Consider the following 20964-nt stretch of genomic DNA (forward strand, 5'->3'; position numbering starts at 1 on the left):
TTCTAGGGTCAAATGGTGGAGAGTCCCAGATTTAAGCCCTGTGGGAGTATCCCCCCAAGAGGGACAATGGACCCCCTAATGATCCTCTACCCAATCACAGCCCTGTGGGGAGGGACACTTAAATCTGGGACTCTCCCCAATTTGACCCTAGAACTGAAGAAGCTTCTCGGATGAGAGGTGAAACGTCTTCAAGAAACTTAAAGAAGTCCAGACGCTTTTCTTTTCAAGCTCCTTAGACTACGATGACCTGGATGACTGAGAATCTTAAAGGACATTTAAGATCATTGTTAAGCTATTGTGACACTTCCCTCAGCCTTTTCTCCCTCTTTCCCTTCTTTAAAAATGGCTTCTTGAAAGCCACCCTTCAGTAGATGGATTGTCAGATTTTTTCATGTTTCTTAAAAACATTATTTTCTATAGACAGTTATTTTCGGTCCAACACTACTTTTGTCCTTCACTTGTCCAGATTCCTTCATTTCTTTAAACACATGAGGCACACCACGTGGAAATATGATTCAAGTAAAGAAATGGGAAGAAACAGTGTGTTAAATGAGTTCTTTGCTAAGTCACCTTTTATTTGTAGGAATAACACTCATTCATCCTTTGAGTTGGGTGTTTTTTTTATGCTTGAATGATTCATAGATCGGTGTTAAGTAGCTTAACAAACAAACAAAAAAGGATTCCTCTGAAAATTGTCAGATACAAGGAATGCACAAAACTGAGGGAAAAAGCAGCCACTGTCCAAAGAAAAACTTTGAAAGACCTTCAGAAAGCCTGGAGAGCTATTGCTCAAGACCACTTTTAAAAAGTTCCAAGAAAATCTGTGAAAAAGTAAAATATGAAGAAACATAGGTGGCTCAAGAGTTTTGCACATTACTGTATCTTAGATGCCACACGGCTGAAGGGAACAAGAGTTGGGGAAAAATGTCCAATTATTTACCTTGTAGTTAGGATTTATTTTGCACAGCTTTTTAAGTCCCAGAACCCAAACTCAGCTGTAAAGCGGTAGAAACACAAGGTTATAACAAGGGTAGAAAAAAACCCATAGTTATTATATTTATCTTTTAGTTTTTAGAACTAATTCAGAACAACAAAATAGAAGGCCACATAATCTGAAATAACTTTTAGTATTGATTTTTTTGTATATGTTAAATGTTATGAGACTTATCGCTTTTCAATTTCAAATGCAATACAAGAGCATTATGTGAAGAGCACAAAAAGACAAACGCCAGTTACAATTCTGTATGAAAAAAGCTGCATGAAGTAAATATTTTATAAAGCTGTTTTGTATGTTTCCTGCTAATGAATCACCCGTTTCTACAGATACAGTTTTAATTAAAATAATTGGTTTCTCCTTTTAGAACGGAAAAATATGCAACTTTTCCATCTCAGCGAGGGGTCTTCTTCATTATCCCACCACCGTTCACAGTTATGGGTATAAACAGTGTTTTTTTCTGTTAAATGATTAAAATGTCAAACACACAAAGGCACATCAATCAGTTCCAACTGGCAATAAGAAGACCTTTCTTCTGTTTGAAAGGGAAATGTATGTTGCTGATCATGTTTTTAGGGTTTTTTTCACATAGCAGATGTGAATCACAGCCAGCCTTGGAGTTTCTAACAGAGAACCAGGACAGGCAATGTCCCCGACCAAAGAACAACCGAATGTTCAAAATAATCACACGCCCAAAGAATGCCCACCTCCGCTGGCCTCTGATGAGTTGTTTTTAGGGGGCGGGGGTTTGTGCTTCTGCCAGCAAAGAGAGCTGTGAGTTTTCACAGCACACTTCAGCATCTGGGTGTTGGCTACAACCAAGGGCTTTTACATCCTTCATTACTAATTTGTCTCAAAACAAATGTCAGTAAACACAAATCAAACCAATCTATGATATGATACGATGTGACATAAATCAGTTTGTATTCACAAAATTGATTTCCATGACATAGCCGGTCTCTCAGGCTGTCCAGGGACAGGATTTGCTACAATGAATGCATAGTCCATTATCTAATAAAATATCTGTACAACTCAGGAAATATATATTTTTAAAAAACAAAACTAAATCAAACCATCAGTTTGAAGAAACTAATTAAGTTACACTGTGTCATGTAGTTCTGTACCTCAAACTTCTATAATTGTCACAACAAAGATGGATCAGTTTCATTTAGTAAGCAACACTGCAGTCTCTGCCCTCGCTAATGTACGTGCGCTGTGCAATAACTCTATAACTCATGCAGCTTCAGCATGTGCCCTTTTGAAGTCATGCACAAACTGACAAAGCAAGCCAAAGAGCTCCTGAGAGTCTTGATCCGCCGGTTCTCCGAATTTCACCTATGCAAAAGAGAAAAAAAAGGTTTACTGATTTATGAATAAATAAATAAATAAAATGAAAATAATGGGGGACAGCAGTTACATTTTCTATGACCACAGGGCTTGTAAAAAATTGTTTTACAATTAACAACTGCAATCACTTTCATTTGTGAAGTGGTGCCTGGCCCGCACATGTTCTTCTTAACAGTAGTCTTTTGATTTAATTAGCTCATATGCTGCCTCAGCATGCATCCCAATCCTTGAGTGCCCTTATACAATGATGCAGACATGTACTGCCAAATTAATACGTAGACCTAGGTGGTTAAAAGGGTCACTGGCATACTAATGTTAGTAATTCTGAAGCCAAAGTTTATTACAAAGGGTCACAGTGGTTAAGCGTACTAATTTGCTGACTGCATGCTGTTGACTGTGCAGGTTAAAGTTCAGACTAAAGCCATATGCTGTTACTCTTTCCTGATATTATTTTTGTCATGTTTTACAAATGTGTAATTTCTCTAATGAAATTAACCATAAGCTTACTTACAAGCAAATATTATGTACTATAAATCCTATAACGCACACCAAACGGCTGACTTGAACACACACAGGATGTGCTCACTAATAATATGAAACAGCCTTCAGCACAGTTGGGCTTCATCTTAATTGAATTTGTTCCTTTACATCTTGCTCTTGTAAAGACATTACAAATTATTAAGTATTAGACATGCTCCGCCGGAAGGCGAGTTTCTTACCTTTTCTAATGATCAAGTCTTTTCAGTTTTTGTGCTAAGGTGTCAGAAATGATTAAAGCCCCAGTCATGCGGTCTTAGAGACCAGCCAGCGATCCCCTAGCAACCACTGGTCGCAAGGGAAAATTGCGTGTTCCCTGAACACTTGGCAGAACTGGCCACTTGCAATCAGTAGGTAAAATTGGTGGCAATGAGGTATATCATGCTACACAGAAACCCCTTCAATTAATACCCGATTGCCACAGTTTCCTGGCATTTGCATGGAAGACAAATACTATTCGCAGAGCAGTATTGAAACTGTGTATCCAAGTTTGTCTTCAAAGTAAAAGTCGCACCTTTTGAAACCTTGTCTTTCACTTTAAAGGCAAATACTACTAGTCTTTGTTTCAGCACTTTCCTTGTGACTGTGTACCGCTATACTTAGAGGTTGCCACTGGGTCGCTGACCATTCACTAAGACTGTGTATATGAGACCTAACCTGGCTGTTGACTCTATTGCTATACCTTATGTCAGCAAAAAACTAAATAAATATACTTCCAAAAATATCACATTTCAAGCTGCTGAAGCAAAGCTGCATATCTCTGCATGTAAAAATCGCAGTCAGCCTAACAAAAAGCGAGCTTGCCGTTGTTATCACTTATTTACTGCAGTTGGAATATCATACAATTTGCCACGGTTAGCTAGCTCACGCTTTCACAATGTGATTGGCATCATTTTATGCTTCACACTTATTCACAGCTGTGTGGCTATCAGCCGACTCAGTCATTAATATTCATCCAGATGTACAACATGTACATTAGAGCTGACACTAATGACTTTAACTCTGCTAATGCACTAACGCCAGCCCTTGTTTTTGTAGCTCCCTGGAGCATCCCATCTTTAGTTACTTATAGAATCTGCTATTTTGTTGGTACTGTAGATTTAATGATAATGTAAAAATGCAATGTTCATGTTTGTATTTATGTAGATGGGGAATTAGGTTTCCCAGCAGAAACCTTGTTGCTGCTCAGATTAGTCGAGAGCTTCATGAAGGAGGACCTCGGACTAAAATAAGAAAATTCCCATGGCAAATATATCCAAAGATCTACATTTAAAGACAAAGAGTATTTGTAGTGGCTGCTGTTTCGGAATAAAAATGAAGGAGGACATTTCTTATGGATTGTTTTAAAATCATGTAAAAACGTACCCAGAATACAAGTTACACTGCCGCTGTAACACAAGCCTTGCTCTTCCAAACACTTAAAGCGTAACAGCTGACAGTCAGTGCATTTGTATTACTGTGTGCTTTCACTTTGTAGAAACAGTTACACAGGTGTAAGATTCAGCAAAGTCCCCAGCAGCAAAAGGAAGATGTTAGCTAATGGTTAACACTGTTCTCACCATGAAATATTACACTCAGATGTGCAGATTAGGCTATTTGCATACTTTTATCCTCACATTTTTCACTGTCTGCCAGGGATGCTCAAAATTATGTATAACTGGAGCAAAAGACTTTCTTTTACTTGGTAAAGTGTAGAAGTTTAATCCTCTCAACAGTGTTTTAGCTGATTCGCTTCCTTGTCTTTTGTGCACGTTGAACATTTATGAGTATTTTCACAAACACATGCTGGGCCCAATAAAATCAATTTACTAATACACATCATTTGACCATTTTATTAAAGATGAAAGAATTTAGACAGTTTTTAACTCTCAGTGTGCTGCAGTGTTCGTTTGACTTTGGGACCTGAAGCGGGTGGAGTTTTGGACCCAGATTACTCTGCCAGGCTCCTGTCTACGGCAGCCGTAATGCTCCGACAATCCATGAAGCGGTGCGGCTTGTTCTGGGAATTCATCCTAGTTGACAAACCATCCTACCCGTTGTTTCTACACATGCGCACAACACGAAATTAAGTGCCAAACCATGCTACCTTTGTGAATGTGACCTACAAGCATACTTTAACAGCTAAAATTAAGTGGCAAATCATCTTACCTTTGTTAATAAGAGCTAGAAACATACTCTGATGGGCAAAGTTAAGTGCCAAACCGTCATACCTACTTAAATTTTGCTGGAATTACTCTGTGACAGCAGAAATGTGCATAAACTACTTACGGTAGGACGTTTTGCCAAAGTAGGATGGTTTGTCAGAACACGGCTTCGTAGCTTACCAAAGTCGTACTAAAACATTCTTTGACAGATTTTTGAGGGCCGTGTACCACATAAAATCGGTTCGAGGTCATTAAGCACAACCATTATTCATACGTTAGGCGCACCGGATTATAAGGCGCACTGTCGATTTTTGAGAAAATTAAAGGATTTTATACGGTAACTCTTCCAGTTTAGTATTTATTCTAACCCTGAATAAAGATTGATATCAATAATATGAATCAACAAATGTGAGGCATTATAATATCACAAGGTCTGTAAAATGTATACTATATCACAGATACTCACTCAACACTTGAACTATCCTTATATAAAAATATCAACATACCTGAAGTATGCCTGCTGTTGATTTTATTAATACAAATGAAGTTACAAAACCAGGCCCAGGAATGTTCATTACACACCCGACAGGCGGGTCTTGGATAATGTTTAACCTGTAGGTCTGAGCTGTGCTCGAAGAAGCAATATTAAAAGTTTTTATCTGCAGAAGCTGAGGTGGAATTGATTTTCTTATATCATGTCTCACTGACATGGTGCATTAAAGATGTGCATTGTATGAAAAGAGGCTGGTAATGTGACACAGCTGATAGCGTCTAGTCTTCATGTTTTTATTTTTGCTTTTATGTATTAGAAAAATTGGAGTGCATGTTTTATAGCGTATTATATAAAATGTCTCCTTTTATTTAGTACTTGAAGTGGTTTTAAAAAACATGCTTCCAGTGTCTGGGGACATCCGCAAATCAACTGCCCCAAAATTTTATGAGCTGCTTCTATGTTTAATACATTTGCATGTTGGCTATTTCAGGGCATCATTATGAATTCCCTCCTTCCACCCACTTGACAAGATGTGACTAAATATGACACCTTTTCCCCAACCTGCTGCTCCCTTGCACTACACCACAGCCCAGTCAGTCTTAATCATTTTTTCCAGCGCTCCTGAAGGGGTTTATTGTACTTTCAGGAAGTTTTAGAGGCACAGTCTTAGTACTCAGTAAAATGATCCAGCATGGATGGGACACAAGTGGGGCAAGTGTCTACAGACTGTCCTGTGTTAATCCTCAAATGACATTGGTTCTTTCTTTTCGTTTTTTTAAGAAAAAGGATGCTTGGTTGTTCTGTGGTCTTGTATTTAAAGAAGATTACGGGAATAGTCTGAGAATGGTTCAAAAAAAACATTTCAAATATAAGATATATGAAAAGCACCGCCATTTAAAAACCACTGAGAGGTAAAGTGAATAACATTAACGATCCTGTAACAATAGCACCTGTCACAGGTTGGGATATACATATATATATATTATGTAGAAAGTGACCAGTCAGTTATTAAAGGTGGAAGAAGGAGAAATGGGTTTGCATAATGATCTAAGTGACTTTAGCAAGTGAAATTATTTCTTAGATTTCTTGTTTTTTGTGTTTCTTGGTCTCTTTATCCTCCTGTCAGTTTCACATCTTTCTTTTGCTCAGTTTTTTTTAGCACACTTTCATCCAGTCCAGTCATCTATCACCCCAGTTCAATCACTATTTCCTATTGTCAGAAAATCTTAGTGCCTTAGCACTAGTACAAGTTTTCCCCTGTTCTCTGTATTTTGTTGTTGTTTCTTTTTTTCATGAATTGATCTTTTTCCTGCCTCCTGCCAGTTTTGTTCACCTATCCAACTGCCTACACATGTGAAATATATATATATTTTTTGTATACTTTATTAATCCTACCTGCTGAGCTATCTCCTTCCCTCCCCTTATAAGAAAATTAGGTACTGATAAAGGACCAGAGAGCTAAAAGGCTGGTCCAGTACCACTAAACAGCTACTGTGGCACAAATTTCTGAAAATTCTAATTCTGCCAATGATTGAAAGATGTTACAACATACAGTCTATCACAGCCTGCTTTGTATGGGCCTCCAATGCCTCAGGCTGATTGAGTTCCCATGCTGATCCCTGTCCACCAGAGAAAGCACCTATGGTAAGAGGGCACATCAGCAGAGGTAGTGTGACACTCTGGGAGTGTTCTGCTGGGAATCGTTGCATTCATGTGGAAGATAGTTTCCCAAATGCCATATTTTTTGCAGATCACAGAGTCTTTCATGCAACCATCTCAAAGGATCTACTGATAACATCTTTGTTGCATTGCAAAATCTTGTAGAACCCATACTTTGGCAAGTCATTTGTCTTTTATCCTGTCTTCCTTCTCTCACCCCAACCGGTCGCAGCAGATGGCCCCGCCCCTCCCTGAGCCTGGTTCTGCTGAAGGTTTCTTCCTGTTAAAAGGGAGTTTTTCCTGGGGCTCACTCGGGCCACTTCGGGGATGGGGTGCCCTTGGCCTCTCGGCCCGGGGCTCGGTCACTCAGGCACAGCTGGCTGCCGGCGGAGCTCACGGGCACGTCACTGCAACCCCCCTGGCTTCTGCTCCGCGGCTGCTGAGTGACCCCTCATCTGGGACTCTCCTCAGCTCTTTCTGGTATAGTGGCGCGGCTGCCCCTCTGTTGGTCTTCCTTGGTCTCTTGTGTTCTGGGGGCCTCTGGATGTCTGGAGTTTTGATCTCCTCCATACCTGCTTCATGCCCTGGAGGACGGGCCAGTGGCCCCCCACACCCTCTAGCAGATCATTACATGAAGGAACCTTTTAAAAACAAGCGCGTTCATGCTCACAGGTGCACACACGGGTGGTCACACACACAAACTACACCCTTTTTGGCTCCTACCTCAAAGCACACTGTGCGCTGTCGATCTCACGTGCTGCACAATAATGTTTAATATTTAGTATTTACTGTCATATTCCCATATATCATTGTGATCTTGTTTATTACTCTCGTTTTCTTCTGCTTGCTTTCTTTTTTCTTTCTCAACAGGTGATCCAGGTGATCGATATATGTATTTTTTGTCTGCTTATTCTGTTGGTTTTTGTTTTTTGCCCTTTTTCCCCGTCCCTCTTCTCAGGTTTTTTTTTTTTTTTTTTTTTTTTTTTTTTTTTTTTTTTTTTTTCTTTCTTTCCCTCTTTCTTTCTCCCCTTTCTTTCCACCAGTCAAGTCTGTCCCGTATTCAGCAAGTGAAAATAAAATAAACAATAAAAGCTGAATCAAATGGACCATTACGGCAAGGCTGGGATGGTCCATTTGGTAAAGTAAATCCGTTGGGCATCTTTCTTCGCCTTTAGACAATAATTCTGATGGCAAAAGAACCAAACGGGACAGGTTAAAAAAAAAAAAAAAAAAAAAAAAAAAAAAAAAGGGAGTTTTTCCTTCCCACTGTTGCCATAGTGCTTGCTCATAGGGGGTCATATGATTGTTGTCTTGAGGCGACTGATGTTGTGATTTGATGCTGTATAAATAAAACTAAATTTAATTTAATTTTGAAAGTCCAGGGAAAACTGCAGCATATGAGGAAGAGTTTATTTATCTGCAATAAACTAGCAAGCTTTTGAGGGTGTACTTCACCTCTCACCCTAAATTGGAGAGACGGACAGATGGACAGGTGGATAAATGGATTGACAGATGTGGCTTATTCTTAACATCAAGCTTCCAAACTTTGATCAAACGTTTAGGGATGATGCTACATTTAAGCAGCACTGCCTGATGATTAAAATATAACTCCCTGCCTGAAGGGGACAATGCAGTTAAAGGTCAGCTAGTTAAACTTTAAAAAGGCCACAGCCGATTCACCACCAGAACATTTTTAATAATAGTGGAAGAGTGATTTATGTTAAGAATAAGGTATAATATTGGATTAGGATAATATTGAGGTAAATTAGGATTTATTGTTCAAGGATGTTCATTTAAAATGTTCCTCATTTAGAAAAATATGCTTATTTGCTTTCTTGCTGAGGTTTAGATGATACTGATATGATTCTAATATCTGCACATTAAATGAAAAGCTGCAGCTGGGGTTACATCAGTATGTAAGAGGTGTTTCTCAATTTCTACATGAGCTTATGTATAAATTAGAAACGCATGATATGCATTTTGCATTCTTCACAAGTTTAGTCAACTTTTTGCACTTTTGATCCAGCTGTATTGTCTGCTCCACTGAAAGCATATCCACCACATGGAGTCTTGCCTTCCATTGACCTGCTTACCTGCACAAATTAGACACTAACCTCCCTGACAGGAAGCAGCACGCCTCTGTGGAAGGTGATATTTGAAGGAAAAACTGGCTCATTGGTTTCTAAGCTTCATTGTGGGATTACATTAACTGGAAAAATCCATTGAACCTTTATCACATTGATTAAGTGGTCATGACCAGAGCTTTTACAAACTAGAGGCTGTGAGAGCAAATCAGCTGCAGCTGGTGTGAGCATCAACAGTTAGCTCTCTGAAGGCAGAGACACACAGGAGATTGATTTTTCAGTCATCCATGTTCGTGCAGCTTACAAAAAAGATACATGGCTTGTTTAGACAGCTGGATTGATTAAAACAGTTTTTTCCGCCCACATAAGCTCAATCAAATCAAACATTTTACAGGTTTTACCGATGGTCTGTCGATATTGGCTCATTCTATCCCATTGTTAAATTCAAAAGCTGAATTCCTCACTGTGATGACATTGAAGCAAAGCAGCAAGAAATTTTAATTTTTAAATAGTGTTTTCATCAATTCCAGTTCAGGAAACTACTATTTTATTTACCTTCAAAAAGGTAAATGACCTACTTTACATGTTGAGCCATCTTGAATAGCCAGCTTCTTGTAGCCATGGGTGAGATTTGGACAGAAGATGTAGCTGATGATCTACAACTGACCTGCTACTACTACAACCCTGAACTGAGCTGAACACAAAGAAGCTTCTTAGTAATCTTAAGCTGTGTCCAAATTCATACGCCATATCTTTTGGAGGACCTGGCCCACGTAGACCGCAAAGGCTGGGTCCTCCGAAGACCGAGAAGGCGGGAAGTGCGAGGCTGTGAAATTGGATGGTCTAGCCTTCAGATTTGCATCACCAGCTGTCTCGGTGGAATTTAATAAACTCAGCCGTCTGCTCCTTGCTATCTAAAATGTAACATATATAACAAATATGTATATCATGTTTAACCTGAGTAGTGAAAGACCGCAGCGGGGGGGGCGGGTTGAAAATGATGTGACGGGAGTTCGCTGTTCTCACCGGCTCTAGTGAGCCTTGAACCCTCGGCTAGCTTTAGGCTCCAAACGTTGACCTCTCTTTGAGCATACATAATTAGAAACAAGCAGACTTGAAGTCAAGTCTACTTGAATTTTATATTTTAAAAATTATATTTTCTTACCAGAGTCGAAGGCCACCCTGGAAATTGCTACAATCTTGAATTTTCAATTGAGATTTTTTTAAAGGGTACTCAAAAAAGAGCATTTGTGCCAATTGTGGTATTTGTATCAGGTTGTAAAAGATTTCCCTGTAATGTTAAGCTAACTACTGCCCTGCGCTTTGCTCTTATATAAAAGTGTGCTAGTATTTGCATCCTCACACACACAGAGCGGAGCATACAAAAGACATGACATGATATTAATCAAGTTGACAGCAACTTGTTACAGTAATTACAAAAAGAAATTCCTGCCAGCTGTTAACCCTGATGTAATATAATGAAAGACAGAGAGAAGCCAATTGGCAAAGCCCAGTGCTTTTCAATATTTGCCTACTCATTGACCACTGTTTGCAGTCAGACTGCTGCAAATGATTTGCTATCTCTCCTTCTGCTGCTAACTGTTCACACAATACAACATAGAATTAAAAAAGTATAGATCCATCTACTTATTTTCTCTGATCTGGTGATGCAAATATTGGATTGGTGCGGTGTTTTACGCTGTATCTTCAAAACCTGCACAACAAAGGTGCTGCTTTCACTGTCCAGCCTGTTCAGACACTGCGTTAGTGATCACAGCATAACTGCTGTCCGACAAATGTGAGGACTCAGAAGGAAAATGAAGGAGAAACAATATCTGCCTGGCTGGAGTTTCGAAGAGTTTGTGCCAGACAAAATCAGCCAGACTCAACGGCTTCAGCCAGGCGAGTTGTTTGTTTCCAGTCTTTGTGCTAAGCTACATTAACAAATTGCTGTCTGTTGCTTCATATTTACCATACAACAACATGAACGTGGTATTGGTCTTCTCATCTTCTCGTCTAAACCACTCCTTTGCTTTTGAAAACATTACATGTAAAATACACTAAACGACCCCTTGTTTCTGTCTCTTATAAAATCTACACCAAACACAAAGGAATCGATGCAGATGATTTTTTTTTCTTTTAAAGAATTTAGAGGAATGCTGAACGGTACCTTTGTTTACTTGTGAACAAATATTTTGAGTGCACAGGAATCTAATTGTGGCTCTAGTATAACAAAATTTCCTACCAGGCCTAAAGCTCACAGCTCATTCCGTCATACCTCAGCTCTCAAATACAGCAGGAAGGGTAAGTGGACTGTATGATGATGGATTGTCCATAGAGATATGAGAAAGGTGAGAAAATAGGCACTGCTTTTGTATTGATTGTTTTTGGTGGGTGACTCCTTAAAAAAAGACATAGCCCCTGTTAAGATGTCAAAAGTGGGCTTGAGCTCTGAAAACCTAATTTAACCAGGCTAGTGAGCAAAGAAAAGGTTCTCTTTTATGGACAATGTGATGAAAGAATACACAGGGACCAATGCTTCCACTAAATCTGATGATATGTGTGACAGAGGTGTTCGCTTTATGGTCGATCTCACAATGCGACCAGAGCTTTTAAGGCAGGTGCATTTCTCATTAAAGAACATCACCGTCTCCAGAGTCCAGTCCACACAAAAGAGCGCTTAAATCATAAAAGGTTCACGTACGAATGGATGCTTTGACATTCAGATATATGTATAAATGAGATGTCATCAAAATACAAAGAGTCACAAAGCAGTATGAAGCTCAAAAACCATGTTTAATTTATGGTACGCCCCTTAAGGTCTAACAAATGACTTTAAAAAAAACTACATGAGAATCCCACCAGGGGTGCTCCAACATCTCGTCATTTTTCATCATTTGTAGAGCATCCTAAATCAACGTGACATTGCACATTAAGGGTCGGGATGAACTTGTCTTTCACACTTTCTGGCTGCAGGAAACCAATGTTCACTAATCCTCAAGAAATTATCCAATGACGGAGGGATAACACTCCAAAACAGCAAATCAGCTGTGGAAGGTTTTAAACGACGTTAAGATCATTGGTATAAGGTATATGTCACATGCATTATATGCGCTTGTGGAAGCCCTCAAGGACACGCGGTGCAAACGAAGTAAATAATGTACTCTCCCAGTGTAGCATGGGGGAGATGAGATGACAAATAATTGAAGAGGGCCATCTAGACATTACTGGGACAGGGGACCATCTGTCTTTGATGCTGAGATATTGAAATAATAATTCAAGGATTACCAGTATGTCAGAGTAGAGTTTCTTCATCTCCTCGCATGTCTTCATCAGGGCCGAAAGACCTGCGTTATATTTCTCAATCGCCATCTAGGATAAGGAAAAGCACAAGAACCTCCTGGTAAGTTTGTCAGTCTTCACATTAACCGTTTAATTAGAAATATTCTGGTTATAAAAGAAGGAAACTAAAGATGTGCTACCTGGATTTTTTAAAAAGATAATTGTAATGTTAATGAATGGCATATACATACATAATATATAAAATTAGATGAGTTGATTCATTAAAGGTGGATTTCCTTGTCTTTATTCATGGGCCTCACTACAGTAACCTTGCATGAGTCGGAGTTATGATAATCCTCAGTGTAGCCCCTTAATTTGAAGAGCAGACGAGTAAGACTTCTGTTGTCACAGCCAAGTCGAGAACAGAAAAACTGGCTCTACCGTTGTATTAGCGCATATATATGTGCATGAATGACAGAGCATTAGGAAAAGCATAAGAGGCTGGCTTTAAAGAGACACATTTAGGGTGTCCAGGTGTCCCACTTTATATGCGACTGCACACAAGCACACGGCAAGATACAAAAGTCTGTTTTCTATTCACTGGCTGTGAAGAAAGTATGCTGCCATTATGGGTCAAGTGTAGCTTAACCTGCCACATCCTTTCGCTGTCAACATTAAGTCTCAATAAGGTAACATGTTATGCAGATTTCAGTGGAATGTGATGGAAACTACCGCAAATAAGGAATGCAGCAAAATAAAATCTGTGAAAATACTTTGGTAAGTGCAGAAGGCAATTTACTTTTACTTTTTAGATATTTTTTCCCTTTTTTGCCAGAGTTGTTTATAACTTTTGCATGGCGGAAGAATGTGACTTACAGGGTCAAAATCCAGGCGAGCTTTTAAAGAAAAGTGGCTCAAGATGGGATGTACCGGCATATGGATCCATCCCCTCTTAAACTCAAAGATTAGATTAGAACCGGAGCTGAAATAGCTCTGGTTCTGTCCAGTAACTGTCAACAGTTTTGACAGTTATTGGAACAGAAAAAGAATGAAACAGACGAATGTAAGAGGACTATCCAGGTTTGCTGAGAAAGTGACATTCAAATAAAAACATGTTCTTCAAGTCCTAAAGGCCAAAACTGTAAACTGCATAATGGTCTTTATTTTACTGCATCTCAGCATTAGTGATGTGTCCTGTATTGTAATGCAGTAATTCCAGTAATGCATATACTCTTATATATTGTACATATATTTATTACTTTCAGATTTAGCCATTCTTATATTTTTGCTTGTTTTACATTATTGTATTTTTGCACAACTCTGTTGCTTGAGAAGCTCGTACACAAGAATTTCACTCGCATGTACTGTACCAGTGTACCTGAACATGTGACGTGACAATAAAAGTGATTTGATTTGATTTGATTTGATTTGTCCCACAAAAACATATTTAAGCCATTTCCATAAATGCACTACAGCCCTGAACCTTTAGACACTGGCCAAATGTGGTGCATGTGTCAGTGCAAATATCCCACATGGACAGATGGGGCTTTAAGCTGCCAGTTCTCCGGTTCAAAGCCTGTGTGATTTCTGCATGTGCTGATGTGAGAACAGCACAGATATTAGTTAAGTGGATTCAGAGCTGGTGAATGAGTGTGCCGTGTACTGCCTCTTGTGCGCTTTACTCAGGCAGCACCCTCTTCTAAACAAACAGAGTATTTCCAGCAGGGAGAACATGGCTGGTGCAAACTGTCTCCTGCTGTGGTCTACATGTGAGAAAGGACTGGTTTCATTTGTTCATGTGAAAAACAGCTTTCCTTTGTGAGGATCTAGTCACTCCATGCAGGTTTGAGTTTCCGACCTGGAGTTGGAACTACTGTCTTCGTAGTCTTTATAGCTTAGATTGCAATTATTATATTAATTTTAAAAATGCTTTTAAATATGGTCAGTCTTTTAATTTTGTTTATTTTCTGAAGAACCCCCACATTTGTAATTCCTTACAAATGTGGAGTTAAAATGTGTATAAAATGTTACTACCTGATTTAATTTAATGATAAATTTAACCTGAGGAGAAAAACGGTAATTTTTACCAGAAACATTGACTGAGGGAGAAAACTGAAATGAAAAGATTCATAATAACATTGCTTTAGCAGAGCAATGAACAGAAATTTAACAGCATGTTATTGTTTGCAAAAGTTTACAACTCAGTTTTCCTCAGGGTCTTTCTGTGTATTTTTCTAACTTCTAATGTTTGACAGTAGGTCAAGTCCACTGCGACATGATTGAAGCACCCAGTAATACTTGGGTATTTTTTTTATCCATTTGCAGAAATGATTCAGTCAGAACTGTTGAAAAGTTTTCCTAAACATCTCCCACACTTTTCTCAACCCATTCTATCGCAGAGAGTTAAGCTGATGACATTATGCAAATGAATTATTTTCTCACATAAAGCCTTCTTCTCGTAGGATGAACACACACATTTGTGCAGGCGTCTTCTCTTCCATCACTGCTCCAACCTCAGCAGCAAAGCTAAATAAGTAAAAAGACTTTCTTTTGAGCTGCATTGTTTGCCTGATATGAAAAATCCTCACTGAGTGGTTTTAGTTACGTCCTTAGTCTTGGTAAATACCCTGCTAAGCTGAATAATTATGATGTTGCCAAAGTTTGTGTTACTGCAAATAGTTTGCAGTCGGTTTACTAAATATTTTCTAAATGTTTACTAAATTTTGAAGGACAAGAACAATTTATGTCTGAAATTTCACATATAAGCAGTTTGCCATGACAATAGGACATACAAGGCATTTCCACACATGACCTGTAGGCTGGAACCAGCCCATGAAAGAATCTGAGCTGGGACACAGGATGGCTTTGCAAGATTAAGAAACAAAACTGACAGGAAGCGCATAATCCATAATCCATAATCCTTCTTTCACCCCAACCGGTCGCAGCAGATGGCCGCCCCTCCCTGAGCCTGGTTCTGCCGGAGGTTTCTTCCTGTTAAAAGGGAGTTTTTCCTTCCCACTGTCGCCAAAGTGCTTGCTCATAGGGGGTCATATGATTGTTGGGTTTTTCTCTGTATTTATTATTGTGCGATCTACTGTACAATATAAAGCGCCTTGAGGCGACTTTTGTTGTGATTTGGCGCTATATAAATAAAATTGAATTGAATTGATTTGAATCTTTTTTACTTTTGACTATATTGTGCAGCAGATAGCGTTGGATTGCAAGTCAACAATAGATCATGTCATGAGAAAGTTCATCCAAAATGATCAATTTCACCCGAGCCGTACATCTGATTCACAGATTTCTTACTGCTAAAAGCACTATCCATGCCCTGCAAAACCACAAAAAGTAAGATAATAAGCCAGCAAACTTCAGTAGAGTCAAGCTACAATTTTTCTTTGCAAAATTGAACTCTGCTTCTTTACAATAACAGAAAGTTGATTTTTTTTTTCTGTTTGGACTATTCGTGGCCTAGAATTTTAAATGAGTGACAGCCGTATTTTAAATGATTATTTAATCTTTATGTATGCAAAATGTTTTCTACTTTACCTTCAGGTCTTTGGAGAAGTTTGGATTCTGAGCTGCTATATTTTTCTTCTTGGACATTTTTCTATACTGAGTGATTTTCTTTAGTTCATTCTTCAGGACTGAAGAAAAGAAACACACACACACACACACACACACACACACACGTCTTGGTTACCGTCTATGATATTTGAGCACTGAAGTAAATAGCTGCTTTAAATCAGATGCTGTCTCCTGTGTGATCTCGTGGAGTGCAGTATTTGTGGCTTGTGGCAAGTTTTTGTAAGTCATCATATAGACAATATATTGGATTGAGACCTTACACTCCCTAGACAATGAGATCATGGTGTTTCAACAAAGTATACTGAAGCTACAATCACAGAAGATGGAGTAAATGTTACGATCACACTTCCTCACAAATAACTTTGTTGGCACAAAAAAGGAGGGTCAATATTACAGCAATCTCAGCAAATTTAACAGTCTTTGGTCACAGTAGTAAAATGTGACACAGTAGTAAAATGTGATCTACTCACCGTCTACTTCTGCGGTCAAGCCTTTGATGGAAGCTATCCAAAAAAGGGGGCAGTGAAACACAGAGAAAATACACGTTTCATTTAACAGACCTCAACTAAAAAGTGCCACGCAGATTTCTTTCAGGTTTGATCAAATCTTGTCTAGCAAATACCTCCAGGGACAGTTTCAAATTCTGCCAACTCCTGGGGAAAAGTGGCCAAGCACGGTTCATGCAACATAATCTGCTCCACAAGGGCATGAAGCAAGGTGAACTTCTTGTCTGTCCCACGGAGCTGGGCGAGCTAGGGAAGGAGAAAACACAAATTGAGAAAGGGAACGGGGCCTGAACAGAGCTGTGTCCCCTTGCCACGCAACACACTGATTCAAACATAAAGGACAACATGTATGTATGTTCTTTATATCCATGCCTGTGTGCTGATGCAAACATGCAGCTTTGTTACTCTAGGTCAAATGAAGAATTGGAGGATAATGTATAAAGTGTGTTTACACCCATGGGAGGTTTGTGTGTGTGTGAATTTACAGTCATTTTCCAAGGACACTTCTGGCTGTTTTAACATGTCTCTATACATACATTTGATCCACTTTTATCTGAAACTGTTTCAAGGTTATAATAATACACGACTGCAAGTAACAAAAATAAATAAATAAAAAGCTTTTTCAGTCATTTGTTCAACAAAAATGTCAATACATGTAATATTCTTCTGTGGAAAAGTAGGTGCCCCTTTGGCCTCAGAAGGAGAACATTAACAGAAATAACTTCTTGTGAGCAATTTGCAGGCTTCTTCACCAGCCTTTGTTATCGGATAGCTGAAATTTCTGACGACTCCTCCATGCTGACTTTATTCTGTTGCATGATGTTTGAGAGGTTTTATCTTGCATGTACTGGGTGTTTCAAATTCCCCCACAACTTTTCAGTGGATTTCAGATCTGGGCTTTTTTTTTTCTAAGCAATTACACAACCCTCAGTTTCTTCTTTTTGAACCATTCCTAGGTGGATTTATTAGTGTGTTTTTGATCTCTTAAATTCTTGTTAAAAGCTCCACTTTGACTCTTGGACAGATGGCCTCACATTATCCTTGGGTACCCTTTGATATGATGCAGAGTTGTATCAATAACTGCAAGCTGCCCAGTCACGGACACAGTGAAATAACCCCAGTACGTAGTGTTTCCACCACCATCACTCACACTTGGTGTGATATTTCTGTGAAAACCTGTGTTTATTCTGCCCAAAGCATGTCTGCAATCCTATCTTTTATTTGTCTGTCCAGATCACATTATTCCAAAAGGCCCAGGGCCAGATGCATAAAACACTGTGTTGATTCAGGGTTAAAACTTAGCACAAAGGCAGACACATGTATATTACAATATTTCTGTCTGATTTATAAAGCCGTGCAAATTCAATAATAGCAAGCATGCAGACAAGCCTATGTTACACTTTAACCATGGATATATGTAGACACTATGTCATCCATCGCATATAAAAACGCTTTACATTTTTACAGCAAATGTGAAAATGAGGGAAGGAAATATGTTTGCAGGTCTTGGAAATAAGACTAACATCTTTGTAAGTTAAGAGCAACAGTAACACACCAGCAACACCAAAGCAGCATTTCTTGCATGTGACAATCAAGCAGAGCTATTTATAGCACCAACATTCAAATTAATATTGCAAGCCCTAATAAAATTTGGAACACAGCTGGTTACAGTTGGCTACTATGTGGTTACAGTGGCAGACAGTGTATGTGTAAAGAGAAAACTACAACTTAATGATAAGTTTAATTCTGCCTGTCGGCCTCATTTCTTATTTTCACTTCACGATATCAGTCTTGCTCCCCCCAAAAAATTGTGTGGCTAAAATATCCATGTGGTGTCCAGATTTTCACAAAATATTATTCCTCTAAAAGGCACATAGGATGAAAAAGGTGGAGTGTGTTTGTGTTTATTCATCCGATTGCAGGTCTTCGTATTTTCATTGCCAAACTGTAGTTTCACTTTTTTTTCCCTCTAGGCACATCTCCATTGTAAGTCAAACTTGTGCATTCTCTTATGTACGTAGATATAGGCACTTTTAATAGAGAACATACAGTATGTATTCACTCGCCTGGATTAATTATATAAAATCTTTTACCTTGGTGTAACTTTGCTCTTACGATGCCATTTCAAACTCTGTTATGAAATACCTGTTTTAATAGCTTGTCACTTCTGTTTATGTGAATTATTTTGAATGGAGTTTAATAGTAGTAGTATGAATGAGGCATACTAGCTATCTGTGACTACTTTGAAATTGTGCTGTTGGTATGAAATGGTAATGATGACTATCGGATTTAAGCTACACTACATTTGATGGTGCCGCATAATTGAAATTCAAGAACGACCTCTCTTATCCTGTGAAAGCAGCTCACAGTGGGTTTTTTTCTATTTAGGTTATGTTGTTTACCAATTTAAGGCCAAGGCCAGCCTCTGAGGATTGCGTATACAAGACATGCACAAAGTATTGATGCTCACAAGTAAAAGAAAAAAAGAACCAAAAAAAGATCTGAGATAACCTCGATGCATTTTTCTTGGAGGCAGTCAGCCATTAATTTGAAGAGAGTCTGTCTGAAACAGCAACAGTTTACTTTTCTCAATTAGACCTGGAAACACCTCTGAGGCAACACAAGGCCTCGGCTTCATTAAATGGAGCAGAGGACATTTTACTTCTGTGCCAAGAGCACTGCCCCTTAAACATTCCCAGTAGAGAGACATAAACACAAAAGAGTGATTCAAACTAAATTTTAAAAAACACAAAGACAGTGTCGCAAACCCTAGATAAAGGCTGTGCATTCATCAGTTTGATCAACCTTAGAGGAATCATTTTGGAAAACAAACTTATTTGCTGTCTTTCCCGTGTTAGATGAAAAGATTGATGCCTTTCGCTAATCCGTCTGTTTATAGTTTAAAGCCACAGACAGTGCATATAGGATACAGGAACCAACATGACACATGCTGGCTTGGAAAGTACTGCTTTAAAGCCTTGAGTGCTGCATTTTGGCTGTTGTCACTTTAGTTTTTATAAACCAAATGTAACTCTTTTTGAGGATTGTGTCAGTGATTAGCCTATGCTAGTGCTCAAAAGCATGGTTCGCAAATGTATTCACTGTGATCCCATTGAAGTGGGATGCTAAAAATCAAAAGTGATAAACAGGCTTAAAACAGAACATACTTACCATTTGAATTTTATATACTGTCCACTAGCAGCCAACAGCTGGTACACTAGTCTGACATAATGAATCATATTTCTAACCATCAAGTAAATAATTAAGTTTTGGAGGCAGGTTTGGGCAAAGCTAGTAAGGCTGTTTCTACCATTTGATAAGGCCTCGGTCACGCAACCCCCCCGGCAATCTTCAGTTGCTAGGGAAAAGTATTCCCCAGCTGGTTGGCAAGTAGTTTGCAAGTGTTTGTATACAAGCCATCATCTTCAGTGCCAACTGCTGGGGTCCACAGCAATCTCCTAGTGACTAAACTGTTCATTAGGATATTTTTGATATATCTTTCATGTGTTAATAGACCTCTCTGCTGAATCACACTTGTTATTAATCTCTGGCTCTCTTCCACAGCATGTCCTTCATCCTGTCTTCTTTCTCTCACCCCAAGCAGCAGATGGCCCCGCCCCTCCCTGAGCCGGAGGTTTCTTCCTGTTAAAAGGGAGTTTTTCCTTCCCACTGTCGCCAAAGTGCTTGGTCATAGGGGGTCATATGATTGTTGGGTTTTTTTTCTCTGTATGTATTATTGTAGGGTCTACCTTACAATATAAAGCGCCTTGAGGCGACTGTTGTTGTGATTTGGCGCTGTATAAATAAAAATGAATTGAATTGAATTTTGATGCAGTACCATACACCTCTTTGCAATCAATTTCACACTAGGAACTTCTAACAATCTTCAGCAACCACCTACAAACAGTCAAGGAATACTGTACACAGTTTCCCCTAATGATCAACGGTTACCGGATTGTCACCGGCCAGTGACAGTTTAGGCCTGTGTGACTGAGGCCTGAGCTAACCAGCTCCTGCAGTCTATTTACCAGATACATGTGATATCCATTAAACTGTAGTTTTGATATTCTCATTTGAGTCTCTACATTTTTTCAAGCCTTTTCATCCTGCGCCACTTCTTTTCATTTCTAAGACACTGAGCCACTAAAGGCGATATTTTGTGCAACGTTTCATTCCTCCTGCAAAGCCATTCATCGACACAGTCGCACAACTGTTAGAGTGAATATGTTCAAAGACCCGAGTAATCCAGAGTGACTGAGAGAAAAACTGAAAGATGCACAGAAGCCCTGCTGTGTATGTCAATGAGTAGTCTTATTAGCCCTGTGCTGCA

General features: G+C 39.0%; 1 protein-coding gene across 1 annotated transcript in view; it reads right to left on the bottom strand.

Moving 5' to 3' along the window:
* Window positions 1-206: 206 nt before the first annotated feature.
* Window positions 207-20964, bottom strand: part of LOC100703679 (formin-like protein 13) — a 55264-nt gene continuing 34506 nt past the window's right edge. Inside the window, exons 13-17 of the mRNA XM_003439052.5 lie at window positions 16751-16880; window positions 16599-16631; window positions 16090-16187; window positions 12547-12630; window positions 207-2329 (exon numbers count right to left, since the gene is read on the bottom strand). Coding sequence (XP_003439100.3) covers window positions 2228-2329; window positions 12547-12630; window positions 16090-16187; window positions 16599-16631; window positions 16751-16880 — 447 coding nt within the window. The 3' untranslated portion in view covers window positions 207-2227. The remainder of the gene's footprint in view (window positions 2330-12546; window positions 12631-16089; window positions 16188-16598; window positions 16632-16750; window positions 16881-20964) is intronic.

This window comes from Oreochromis niloticus, linkage group LG20 (genome assembly GCF_001858045.2).
Source record: "Oreochromis niloticus isolate F11D_XX linkage group LG20, O_niloticus_UMD_NMBU, whole genome shotgun sequence".
Taxonomy (NCBI): domain Eukaryota; kingdom Metazoa; phylum Chordata; class Actinopteri; order Cichliformes; family Cichlidae; genus Oreochromis; species Oreochromis niloticus.